This window comes from Erigeron canadensis, chromosome 5 (assembly GCF_010389155.1).
Source record: "Erigeron canadensis isolate Cc75 chromosome 5, C_canadensis_v1, whole genome shotgun sequence".
NCBI classification, from domain to species: Eukaryota; Viridiplantae; Streptophyta; class Magnoliopsida; order Asterales; family Asteraceae; genus Erigeron; species Erigeron canadensis.
In genome coordinates this window covers 29,616,769-29,630,358 of record NC_057765.1, presented here as the reverse complement: position 1 = coordinate 29,630,358, position 13,590 = coordinate 29,616,769, and the positions used below count along the sequence as shown (strand labels likewise).

The window sequence follows — 13,590 nt, the reverse complement described above, 5'->3', positions numbered from 1 at the left end:
AAAGAGCGTTGATGAGCAATAAGGTAAAAGTTATTAAAGTAAGAAATTGAACAAAAGCGGCCGTAAGAAATCATAGAAAAACTGATAAGAAAAAAACCATCATCTAACAAAGTTCGACACAAAAAAGACCACGGGTCGACATCTAAAAGACATGTACATTCATCTGGTAGTCTAATCGTCGCCATTTCTTGCCAAAATCCATTACTTCCGTGTTCTTTCATCGCCCAAACTTTTAACCCGTCTTCAGAACACAATAAGCAAGATAAATAACCTCCTAAAACATCCAAACTTTCGAAATAAGTATACCTTTGTTCCTTATATCTCGGAGGAGTTGGAAATAACTGAAATGTGAAATTTTCCAAATCAAAAGCATATAATTCACCATCAACAACCCAATGCAAATACCCGTTTAAAAACACCCCAAACCGATCCCAATGATCTCCCTTAACCCGGTTAGGAACTTCACCCCAAACAGATCAACCAAATAAGATTCCGAAACCAGATTACGCCATTTCTTGCCTACGCATTTGCACCAGATGATTGTTTTGACAGGAAGTCACGGTAGAATATCGAACATGACCTCGTCAGGTAACATTAGTTCCATGTCCGGTTTGTAGCGACAAGACATTCTTGGTTTCTGAATTCTGATGATAGTAAGAACAACAGAAAGAAAGATATATATAAAATAGGATTTTTTTTTTCTTCAAATATGTCAAGCATAAAAAGTCCTATAAATTAGAATGAAGATAATAGAATCATTAATCCTACCGGATTCTTCGCAACTATATCAGAAATGTTTGTTATTGTTGATTAAAAGATGCGGTTAAAATATGATTATATTAAGTTGATAAATTATATTAGATATACATGTTTTGTTTAAAATATAAGTAGCATGTTACCCGCATAATGTAATAGCAATGATATGACGATCACAGAGGGTGATGGTGGTAATGGGTGTAAACAATTGATGCAAAGGTGTTTCTTTAAGAATGAATAATAGAGATAATTTATTAAGGGTTGTTAGTACTGTAATTTATTTCATTTAGGTGGTTTGGTCACTTTTTTTCTCGTAAGTTTCTTAATTTTTAACATAGGGCCATAATTTTTATATAGTAATACGAGAGTAAGACCCCGCGCGTTGCGACGGTGAGATGGTTGAGGTGATAGGTCATAAAGTGTGATACATTGATAGCCAAATGTCTTAACCGTATGGGGTCCACTTTCGGATTTAAAAATTTGCCGAAAGTATATCGAATGACATCTCTAATGAAAGAGCATGAAATTTTAAGAACACCCATATAATTTTTATAATTTATCGATGTACGGCTTTTGAGATAAAAGATTTTAAATGAATTGGGGGAATAAATGATTTATGGAGGAGAGAGAAAAAAAAATTATTAGTTGAGATTTGAAGAGAGAGAAAGAGTGTTAGGTAAATATATAATTGATATAGGGGTATTTTAGAAAATTAAATGTTTGAAACATAAAATGTAAATATAGAAAGAGAAGATTTGCAGTATAGATAAATTTGAACATTAGATGGGTTAACACCTTGAAGAGGTCAACGATTCTATTCTTATGATTTTAATCCAAAAATTAAAACTATTCAACTCATCTATAAAATTGATATAACTACATATAATCTTACCCTGTTAAAATTCACTATGAAAAGACTAAATTTTTTAAAGCAGGAATTGGCCTATGGTAATTAGTGACAAAAACTTGCATACGTATTATTAGCAACTTGTCATATCAGAGTCCAATGAAATGATCCACACTCGTATATAATGAGATAGGTGTGAATCTTACTCAGACCTTGTTTGGTTTTTGTTTGTTTATTTAGAATAAGGCATTCCCAAAAATATCAGCCTATAAATTTTTAGTTAATGTCTTTTTATATGTATGTGCATGCTTGTTATCATCACATGCTGGTTTCAAGCAAGACCCTATGTGTATTATGTTGTTACACTTAGTTATCATAGTTGTTAAACTCTTACTTGAATCACTTTACAATGAAAACGAGCCGACTCGCTAGATGACTCGTTTTTGTCCAGATTCTTACAAGTCGATGTGTGAAATTGAACTGAGTCATACGAGTCGTAAATTTATGATTGTTGTAATTAGATACTATGGTTATATAATTGACTTTATATTTATAGTTACATTATTTTGTGTTTTATATATGTATTTTTGATACTTTTAATTTGAATTTGGAAATAAATTGTATGTTTATGACTCAAATTATCGAACATGTAATCACTTTATAAATGAATTAAGATAAATCAACTTATATTTTGTTTTAAAAAACATCACATATATAAAATTATACAATATCTTTATCTTTATATATAATAATGAAGGATTGCCTTTTTAAACTAATTTTAGTAACAATTATGATGTGGCATGTCTACAAATATTTTCAAAATGTTTTTTTTTATTTATGATGTCATATTTAATTAATAGTATTTTTAAAAATAAATAGCCAATTAAATGTTTTTAAAATATGTTATTTTATTTATGATGTCTACAAATTTATTCTTTTATTAGAAAGATAGTAAATTTGGCTTTATATAATATTATGAAATGGCTTTTTATGTTTTGTAAAGTAAATTCTTTTTTATATAATATCATAAAAATGGTTTTTTTATGTTTTATTAATGCAATAGGTACTAATATATAAATAGATATATAGATTAGTGTGCTATCAATTTTAATACCTTCGAGGTTAAAATATATCAATAACAAAAATTATATACTTTTTTTAGATTTTTTTTTGCTTTTAAAATTTTAGTTAAAGTACCCGGGTTGAACCCGGGTTAATTAGCTAGTTATTTATAAAAATGTCTTGACTCTTGCGATTCGAGTCACGAGTCAAAAAATCATGTTTTCGAGTCGAGTCAAAAATTAGGAGTCGACAACTATGCTTGTTATTGTTTAATATGTTCAATATGATTGTTATTGTATATGGATTGTCGAACCTACACTATAGTATGTTAGGTCGTAATCACATGTTGCTACTCTTCCCTACTCTTTAGGCAGCTGGGTAATGCTTTGTTTTCGACCGACAAGTACCTTCACACTTTCCGTTCTTACCTCGTTGTGCCCAGAGGTCCTTATGAAAGCAGTTTTTTTTAGCTCTTGTTAGAGGTAAGACAGTCTTCCGCTCACTTCCCCGTACCCGAATTGGGTCATTGTTGGTGTTGCCATTACACACATTCCACCTCTTTCACATAATAACTCAAATTTATCCATAAATAATCAATATTCTAATTTCTAAGCTTAAAATTCACTAAAAAATGGTTGGTATCGACCCAATAGAAGGAGGGAACCTAGGCTAGTTTATTCACTACGTTGTATTGTTTAGTTAACTTAAGAGAGAAAAGGAGAAGAGAGGGAAAGAAAGTTTTCCTTCATAATCACCTCAAAAGTGAGAGGAAAACTTTTTAAACAAAAACAACTACACTTCCCCCTAATCCTTTCCACTCTTCCCTTTCCACACTTAAAAAAATCTTAAGAATGTATTTTATAATTTTCCACTCTCTTTCTCCTTTTCTTTCCTTTCCACCTCCACCTCTAAATAAACTAAACAATACAGTGTAAACTTTGTTTTTCTGTAGCTCGAATCGGTTTATGGGGGTGTTTGGGTTAGCTTATTTTCATGGCTTTTTTACTTATTTGCTTATGAAAGTAAAATAAGCTACTTTTTAGTGTTTGTGTAGGCTTATTTGCTTAGGCTTATTAGCTTATATAAGTCATTTTTGAGAAGCCATCTTTGTCAAGCTTTTTAGCTTATTTCTCTTCATTTTCCTTTCAAAAGCCATAAGTTAATCCAAACATTAAAAAAAACCTTATAAACTTAAAAGAAAAAAGCCATAAGCTATTTATATTTTATAATCATAAGCCATTTTATTTTATAACCATAAGCCATTTTATAAAAGCTAGGCCAAACACCCCCTATGTTCATCCTCCATTAAAACTTATTTTGAAGCTCACATGGCGATTTCAGATTCAAGTGTGCTAATAATAATACTTTCTATCTCGCTTTTTGTTCATCAAATTCGGTATTATATTCTTCAATCCTAAAAGCTCTACTTTTGTATTAATTTGATTGAGAAAGTGTTTCTGCATGCTTATATAAACTAAATACACAAACACCATTGCTTAATTGTTGCTTTTGTTCTGATGTGTTTCGGTTTAATTTTTTGTTTATTTCTTGGCTGTATAATTTAATTATTATTTGAGATGATTTTGGATTAGCTTGATTATAATAATGCTTAATTGAATTTGAGTTACTTTACTAGTTGAACGCAATCTGTTTGATGAATTACCTGAATGAGAATCTCCCCTTTTTAAAGCCTTATAGGATTATGAAGTAAAGACTATATTAAGTTCGGAGTAAGTGACTAAGTGATAAGTGGAACTGTTCAAGTGCGAGTTAACAAAAAAATAATTATTGTAATTTACCCCCAATGCTGTTTCCAAGAGTTTTGGGTCCCAATACCGTCTTCGACGGTGTATGGGGAAGTTAAGATGTAGACAGCCTTACCTCTATCATAGGTAGAGAGGCGGCCTCCAAGTTCTACCAAAGGTAGAAAAGGACCTCCAGCCTTGTTGGAGGATCAAACCCTGGACCGTTGTGTTCAGAGGCAAGGACTCCAACCACTTGATCCAACCCAGTGTGCGAGTTGTACTTGTTAATTAGTGGTTGGATGGCCTCTTGCTCTTTGAAATGTGAATGTTACTCATTTATACATACTGCATACATATATAGAAATTAGAAACACTCAAGTATAATACAAAATGTCAATGTAATTCAACTGAGATCAATGGATTTCTTCTAAGATCTTCTCAATACTCAAATTTTGTACTGACTAACTCCTTGTCTGCTCAATCGAGCAACCTATCGCCTTCCAGTATGGCGTCTCATTTTGGTTTTCAATCATGCTAACATATCTGATTGACTTAGAGAATCCTTGAGGACTCCCAAAATATAAAAGTGTATTCGACTTTTTTCAATAGTTTCAATAGGAGGAGATGGAAATAAATAAAATATCTCATTGTCAAAATGAAAAGCACAAAGTTTCTTGGGGAATCAAGAACACCCCAATGAGCATGGGCGTTCAAAAAAGGACCGAGAAATCCATCAGTCCAGTAAGGGACATCCTCCAATACTTCTCGATTGCTTAGAGGTTATTTACATCAAAAGTTGAATCGACTAGCTATTTGTTAATTATTGAACACATACTACCAGGATCAAAGCTCAAGAGTATAAAGTGTGTGATTAAATGAACTCAAATACAGTAGTTGTAGTTGATGTTTTGATACTTCAAAACACATGGACTCTCTCTAATCTGAAGTGTTGGAGCTTAAGAAAGCTTGGACAATATATCATTCCAGTTAAGTAGCGATCAAAAATCCTCGTGTCTTGAACAACATTCTTGTGAGGACAGTAGACCAGCAATTTGTCCCTGCGAAATACAATCAAAATTGTTCCATTTTTTAAACTTTCTATTACATAAACAGGCTCCCACATCAGCCAATCAAGATCTGGGCTAATACTTTCCTTGATCACCACCTCTTTATGCCAAGATTCTTTCACCCCGTATTCCTTCATCACCCAAATCGTGAGTTGAGAATCAAACGTATCAGCTTGACATAAGCAACCCTTCAGGACTCCCAAACTTATGTAATGGTTATAGCTTTCTTCTATGTATTCACAAGGAGGAGATGGAAACAACTTAAACGTCTCAGTGTCAAAATCAAAGGCACAAAGCTTTTCAGGAGAGTCTCGATCGATTACAATCCAATGAGCATGCCCATTTAAAGAAGGACCGTCAAATCCACTACACCAGAAAGGGACCTGACCAAGACTCCTCCAATGGCCCATCCCTAGGGTGTAAACCTCGGCTTCTAATAGACTTGGCCGAGATCCTGAGGTAGGATCAGGGGGTATATTCCCTTGAAAAGTCCGTACCACCTTGTATTCGTTTGTCTTCAACGTGACTCCAAAACCATACACAATTATGGCATAACCTTTTCTATAGTATCTTTGCCTAGGAAGAATCATGTATTCTCTCGTGATTGGATTGCATATGTAAGTGTTATCAACTTTAGGACCAAATTGCCACAAGCATATCAAGCCGTTGACTGACCCGACTGGAAGTATTTGAGTTTTTTGGAAAATGGTTGCAAGATTGAGGTCAAGGCTCATGACGGGGTCGTGTTGTAAATTGTGATGATCAGGTTCGTCTTCAATTTCTACCCATTTTAAGATACCCGGTTTAAGGTGACCGGTCCTATTATCTCTTTCGGAGTTATGATGAATCATAAGTCCTTTAGGTGATCTCAAAAGATGAAGATCAGCAAAGTAAGGGTCCGAAACTATATTATGCCACTTCTTGCATACACACTTGCAGTGGATAATTTTCTTGACTGGAAGCCTTAGTAGAATATCGATTGTTACATGTTCCGGTAAGTCTTGCATAGATGAACTGAAAGAAGACATAATGTTCTGGTCAAAGAAGAGTTAGAAATTGCTGGTGGGTGATGATTTTGGATATGTTATTTGTGGTGTCCTGGTATATAAGTAATTGTGTTTTTTTTGTTGCAGAAACTAAATAGAAAAGTCTTAGTAAAGTAGATTTGGACTTTTTGGCTAGTGTTTGGTATTTATTTCTAGGAAACATGCCTAATATTTGATGGTGATAGATTAAAGGTTAAAATTAGGAGAGAATGAACATGATTTATGTGTCAGCATCAGATTTTCAAATGTTTTTTAGCCCTATAAAATTAGTCATATAATCTGTATATCATTACTCTTCCCCCATTTCTATTTTGCCATGTTTGACTATTCAAACCTATATTTCTAAGCTGCCACATATGACTATTCAAACCTCCTATATTATAATGTGTTATAAATGACCTGCACATACAACCAAGTGTCACTTGTATGAATTTGTTTGCTAAATCACTATCATTAAAAGTCACAGTTGTCAATAACTACGTTATGAAAAGGAAGTCAAACCCAAAGACTAATTAAGTTAAAGGCCAAAGTACTTTTTTCGTCCCTGTGGTTTTTCGAATAAGCGCTTTACATCCTCGCCGTTAATTTTTGGCTAAAATCGTCCCTGTGGTTTGCATTTCGTCCTTGGGTCCGTTAACCCACTCACGTGCCTTGCACGTGAGGGGCATATATGTCTTTTTACCCATTTGTTCCTATGGTTAAGTACAAAATTCGTCCTTATGGTTTGTCATTTTTGCATTTTTCATCCTTGAATTTAACAAACTTTCAAACAAAAATTTAATCAAAAATCAAAACAAACTCAAATCAAAAACCTATATATACACCTACATATGAGGATCTAATTTAATACCGGCCGGTACAACTAATTTAATTTATTTTATTTTTTTAAAAAATGTTATAAAACTTACTACAATATAAGGGAAATAGTCAAAATATAATTAGAATTCACTCAAAAAAAAAAAAAATAGGTACTTTATAACAAATTACAAAAAATAACATTAAAGTATTGTAAAAATAAATTTTAAAAAAATTCAAAAAATAAAAAATGTGAATACCGGAAGTACTGGAACGGTAATACCGAAAATATCAGAAATAGTTGTAGCGGGGTACCTTCCGATACCGGTATTACGGGTATACTACCGGTATTTAAAATATTGTATGTACGTGGTTGCATTTGAAAGTGATTGAGCATATCCTCAAATGTAGGTATATAGGTTTTTGTTTTGTTTGGATTAAATTGGTACGGTAATTTTTGTTTTTTTTATTTTTTGAAATTTTTTCCTGGAATTATTAACGGCGAGGACGAAAAATGCAAAAACGATAAACCACAGGGACGATTTTTGCACTTAACTCTATGAAAAGACGAAAATGCCCCTCACGTGACTTGCATGTGAGGGGTTTAACGGCAAAGTTATAACAGCAAGGACGAAATGCAAACCATGGGGACGATTTTAGCCAAAAGTTAACGGCGAGGACGAAAAATGTTTATTCAAAAAACCACCGGTTGAAGTATGTATTGAACCTCTTTAGTCATCTCTAACTTTTTATTATTCATGCATTGTTTTCCTTGTTATTTTGAAATATTTTGTGAAAAGTACATTAAAAGATATTCTTTATACCAAATTTAAAAATTGATATCTTGTTTCATCCTTAGAAGCAGTTTGATGTTGTTGAGCTAACTTTTATAAGCTTAAATAGTTACATCTATAGAAAAGTGTTTAAAAACCTGGTACCCAAAATAGAACTAGCTGGTTGTATTGCCAAAGTATGTATGAAATATAAACTGCTGGGCTCATTTACATTTGGCCTAACCTTGATTCAATTCGATGATGTTCTTCTTTTTATTGCTAGACTCTATTGGTTTATTTGAATTTGTTCAACTTCATATTTGAAGTTCAATATGTGCTAGACTGCTAATTGTAGAAAAATGCTATTCTTTATCGCCCTTGACATGTCTTAGTTATATATGTAAGTAAAACATTAGTAAATACTTTCATTTAGAAGTCGCAATGATTGTTTGATACAAAATCCAATGATATATATATATATATAGTAGGTGTTCGTAATCTTCTTGTCACTTAGAGTACTAGAACACATGAACTTTCTCTGATTTGAAATCCAGGAGTTTAAGAAAGCTAGGATGATAAGCCAATCTTGTGAATTGGGGCTCGAAAATGCTTCTGTCTTCAACTGTTTTGCTACAATTACAGTATGACAACAATGTGTTCTCTTTATAGATCATCAAAATTGTTCCATCTTTTAAACCTTCTAGCAGATACATTGGTTCCCACATCACCCAATCCAATTCAGGCGAAATACTTTGTTTGATAACCACCTCTCTATGCCAAGAACTCTTGATCCCGTATTCTTTCATGACCCAAATCGTGAATTGAGAATCAAACGTATCCGATTGACTTAGACAACCCTTGAGGACTCCCAAACTTCGAAAATGTATCTGACTTTCTGCGATAGTTTCAACAGGAGGAGATGGAAATAACTTAAATGTCTCATTGTCAAAATCAAAAGCACAAATCTTTTCAGGGGAATCCGGGTCAAGAACACACCAATGAGTATGGCCGTTCGAAAAAGGACCGAGAAATCCATCATTCCAGTAAGGGACATGTCCAAGACTTCTCCATTGGCCCGTGCCAAGGGTGTATACTTCAGCTTCTAATAGCCTTGGGCGAGATACTGAGGTAGGATCAGGCAGTATGTTCCCTTGAAAAGTACGAATAACTTTGTATTCGTTTGTCTTTAAACCAACTCCAAAACCATAAACAATTATCGCATAGCCTTCTCTATAGTATTGTTGCCTAGGGAGTATCATATATTCTCTGGTGATTGGATTGCATATGTAAGTGTTATCATGACCTCTAGGGCCGAACTGCCACAAGCATATCAAGCCGTTGACTGATCCCACTATAAGGATTTGAGAGTCCTGAAATATGGTTGCAAGATTAAGATTAAGACTCATGAAAAGATCATGATGCAAGTAGTGATAATCAGATTCGTCTTCGATCTCCACCCACTTCAATATTCCTGGTTCGTAACCACCTCTCACTTTTTCAGGATTGTGATGAATCATGAGGCCTGCAGGTGATCTCGAGAGGTGAATATCCGCGAAGTAAGAGTCCAAAATAATATTCTGCCACCTCTTGCATACACATTTGCAGTGGATGATTGTTTTGACCGGAACTCTGGATAGAATATCAAACATGACATTTGATGGTAAGTTATCCATAGATGGGTTGACTGGAGACATAATTTTCTGCCAAAAAGGATTTGAATTTGCTTAACAATGATAATTGTGGATGTGTATGTATAATATATGTGGTGTATATATGTCTTTATATATAATATAATAATGGTAAGGTTGAATTGATCTTTCTAAGGCCTCTCCTTATAAGGAGGAGAGTCCTTTCGCTTCTTCACTCAGCAGGACTCCCCTCAGGATTTTTTTCAGGACTCTCCCTACCTATAACATAAGCTTCTACCCCACATGCTACCCCACATTAATCCACTTCTACCTCACATTAGTCCTCCTCCTACCCCACATCGTGTCGTCCTGCGGAGTCTTGGGGAGGACTCCCCCTTCAAAACACAGCTGGAGGACGCTCCTTGCCAATGGAGTCCTCCGTCCTTGATGCTTAGGACGCACCATTTGGACTACTATAAGCACAGGCCTAAGTTGCCATACTTGACCCAGTGAAGTCAAATTCAAATGTCATTGTAATATAGTAGCTTCGACAAATGGATTGGTAGTCACGTAATCATAAAGTAAAGTGGGCTGAAGTGGATAGTCTTTGGGTTTAACCTTTGAGCACCCAGGCCCATAGTAAACAGGCTAAAAACTTGATACCAATGATAACTTGATAAAAGTACAGTAAAAAGGAGTATGGCGATATTTTTAATATTCGACTCATGGAACATGTTTTGTTTAGAGCAGGCTTAATAAAAGTTTAAATTTATTGTTTATCTTTATATTTTTGATGTTTTAATACTTTAAAAATTAAGTCATCTCACGATTTTTGAACATACGGAGTAATTAAAAAACATACTTGCGTTTGTAATGCTTAGTTTTTTTGGCGGAAGTTTTTAAAGATTTTCTATCCTTGTACACACTCAACAATAGAAGAGCAATTTACATTATCACACTAACAACTCACAACTCAACAATACATGAACAATTTCAATTCTATGTAAATATTATTATAACATAAATTAGCAGCAACCCATCAACAAACTCGCAAAATCTTTGATAAGTCTACCTTGAAATTGAACATATGTAATCCAAATCCCTAATGTTACCTAGGAGGTTGACTACTTTACATTTTATTTGGCTGTTTTCTTTTTGGACAAATATGTTTCTTGTTGGGGTTTTCCTTTTGTGTTCCCAGCATGCTTATTTGCTTTGTATACTTCTATATTTTGAAATAATTTAATAAACTTCTCTTTGTACTTCAAAAGCTTTTTTGTCAAACACTATAATATAAATAAAAGCTCCAATTACTGAATTACAATCTCTAAATAAAAGCTCTTATTTTGAACCCGAATACAAGCTTCAACTAATGAAGATAAAGATATTAGTATAATAGTATCTATTTCAAGTAACACCTCTTATTTAACACAATCAAAGCCCATTATTTTTTTATGATCGACAATCATATCCAACCCATTACCCATGCAAATCTATCTGCTTAAACAATACATATATGTTCCATAAAGATTAACAAATACGTTCAAGGCTTCAAATGGGTAATCCCAATGTGTGCTTAAAAACAGTTAATTATTTTGTTCCAATCATATCATTGAAAACTTTTTATGTCTTAGTATTGAGTAGTCTGCTTCACCATATGATAGGGGGCATTCAGATTCCAATTCCCAATTGAAATGGAGTTAAATATTTGGCATTAAATACTTGGTTTCTTTGTTTGCCTTTTTGTCTCTTGTTTTATTCTTCTTTTTGTTTACTCTACAAACTCTTTCACGATTACAACTATTATAACTTTTTTATATATCTTTGTAGAAAAGGCCGGAGGTCCTTTTCTATCTTTAGATAGAACCTGGAAGCAGTTTTTCTACACCGTCATGATAGGGATAAGGCTGTCTACATCTTAACCTCCCTCATACACCGTCGAGGTATTGGGACCCAAAACCCATAAAAGACGGCATTGGACGTTACTTATTTACTTATATATCTTTATTATTATCATTATTTATGTCTCCTCATATAGATTTGTTTTTTTTTTTCTATTTTCTAATGTTATGTGACTTGTGAAAGACTAGTGAAAAAACAAAACTACATTACATAATATATTATCTTTATACTATTTGAATTTGAAAGTTACCTATTTCTCTCCTTTTTTTTTTCTTATTTATCCTAGGCATTAAGTAAGCAATTTATAACTCCAATCCAAAAAATCTAATTTAAGAACGGGAATGTAGAATTATAGATATATACTCGATAATAATACAAGGCATCTTATCTTGGCCTTGGGATTTTGTAGGACCTGAAACTTAAGCACTTGTGAAGTGAAAGCAACTTGACTCTCTATATTCATTTGGTCTTCTTTTAGTTTGGTCGGATGTTAACGAACCTTATTCTCTTACATTTTATAAAAAAGAAAAACCGGTTTTCAAAGTTTGATGTTATTTTCCGAATTTTAGGAGTAAATTATTCTTTCGTTTTTGAAGTTGACGATTTTTTCATTTTCAATCCCAATAATGATAAAATATTAATTTTTATCTTAAAGCTGACGAACATGTATATGCAATCGTGAATTTTTAGCCGTTAATGAAAGCACGTGAAACAAGTATGAGGTAGGATGGTCTTTTCACAGTCATTTTTTCCCATCCAACCATGTAAACGAGATCCTGTGGTTTGCTTATACATATTACATCTACCAATAAACTAAAACAGATATGAGACATCTTTTGATCGACACATGGCGTGTTTCTTAAGCAACACGTGTCCGTTTAAATCTTTATTTATATATTTTTTAGATTTTAGATTCCATATACAACTAAAACTTCTAATTATTTATTTGATATATATATATATAGATTCCTAATAAAATTATGACTCTTATATTAAAAATTATATTTGTTCATTATTACCATAAATATAGATTTTCATCACTAATCTTATTTTTTACAATAAATTTAATAATTTAATATATTTATTATTAAACTAAAACATGATTGAGATAATTTTGAAATGACACGTGGCGTAATCTCTGATGATACGTGTCCTTTTAATTAATTAATTTATATTAAACTAGTTTTTTTAATAGTATATACATTCAATTTCCTTATTAAACTTAGAATTAAACTCTAAATCTTGACATATAGATACAAAACACATTATAACCATATTTGATTCATCGATTTCTCATTAATAAAATTGTCTCTCTTTCTTTCTTAATTCTTCATCTCCTATCAATTATATTACTTATAATAAGTTATTAGCATAAATACTTCAAAAATTGAAGTTTACGATCCGAAATTACAAGACTATTTGTCGTCATCCACTATATTTACAAGTTCCGATTTTGATGTGATTGTAAAAATTTAATGTAAATCCAAAACTTTAACTAAACATATATTATATTTATCAATAATGTTTATTATAACTTAGTTTCGATCATCGGTTTATTTTAACCACACTTTATTTCGTACTCACGAATCATGTATGAGGCATATTCATATTTCTTTATGATACAATCTATATAACTACCGTACATCGTACAGATATTAGGACTAGTACAGATGTATAGGGGAAGATTCTTGTGAGAATCTTTTAGTGAGAAATTTAAAGTTAAGATTATTCTACATTAACATGAAGTATCATGATCAAATATGGCCACATGTATATGTTAAGACACGATAAGTCATGTTTGTAAAAAAAAAAGTAAAAGAAAAAAAAAACATGCAATTTTATACTTTATAAAAGAAATAGATATTTTAAAATTTGTCATTTAACTTTTTTGATACATAAAACATATAACTGTTATTTTTATAACATTAAAACCAAATATTAAACGAGTTGTTTTCATGTTTGATACTTA

General features: G+C 32.4%; 2 protein-coding genes across 2 annotated transcripts; both read right to left on the bottom strand.

The window, feature by feature from the left end:
• Positions 1-5,035: 5,035 nt before the first annotated feature.
• On the bottom strand, positions 5,036-6,590 carry LOC122602331 (F-box protein At3g07870-like). Its single transcript, XM_043775028.1, has one exon. The coding sequence runs from the start codon at positions 6,503-6,505 to the stop codon at positions 5,327-5,329; it is 1,179 nt and encodes a 392-aa protein (XP_043630963.1). The 5' UTR covers positions 6,506-6,590; the 3' UTR covers positions 5,036-5,326.
• A 1,942-nt stretch (positions 6,591-8,532) lies between these two features.
• Positions 8,533-9,954, bottom strand: LOC122602332 (F-box protein At3g07870-like). Its single transcript, XM_043775029.1, has one exon. The coding sequence runs from the start codon at positions 9,783-9,785 to the stop codon at positions 8,610-8,612; it is 1,176 nt and encodes a 391-aa protein (XP_043630964.1). The 5' UTR covers positions 9,786-9,954; the 3' UTR covers positions 8,533-8,609.
• Between the last annotated feature and the right edge of the window lie 3,636 nt (positions 9,955-13,590).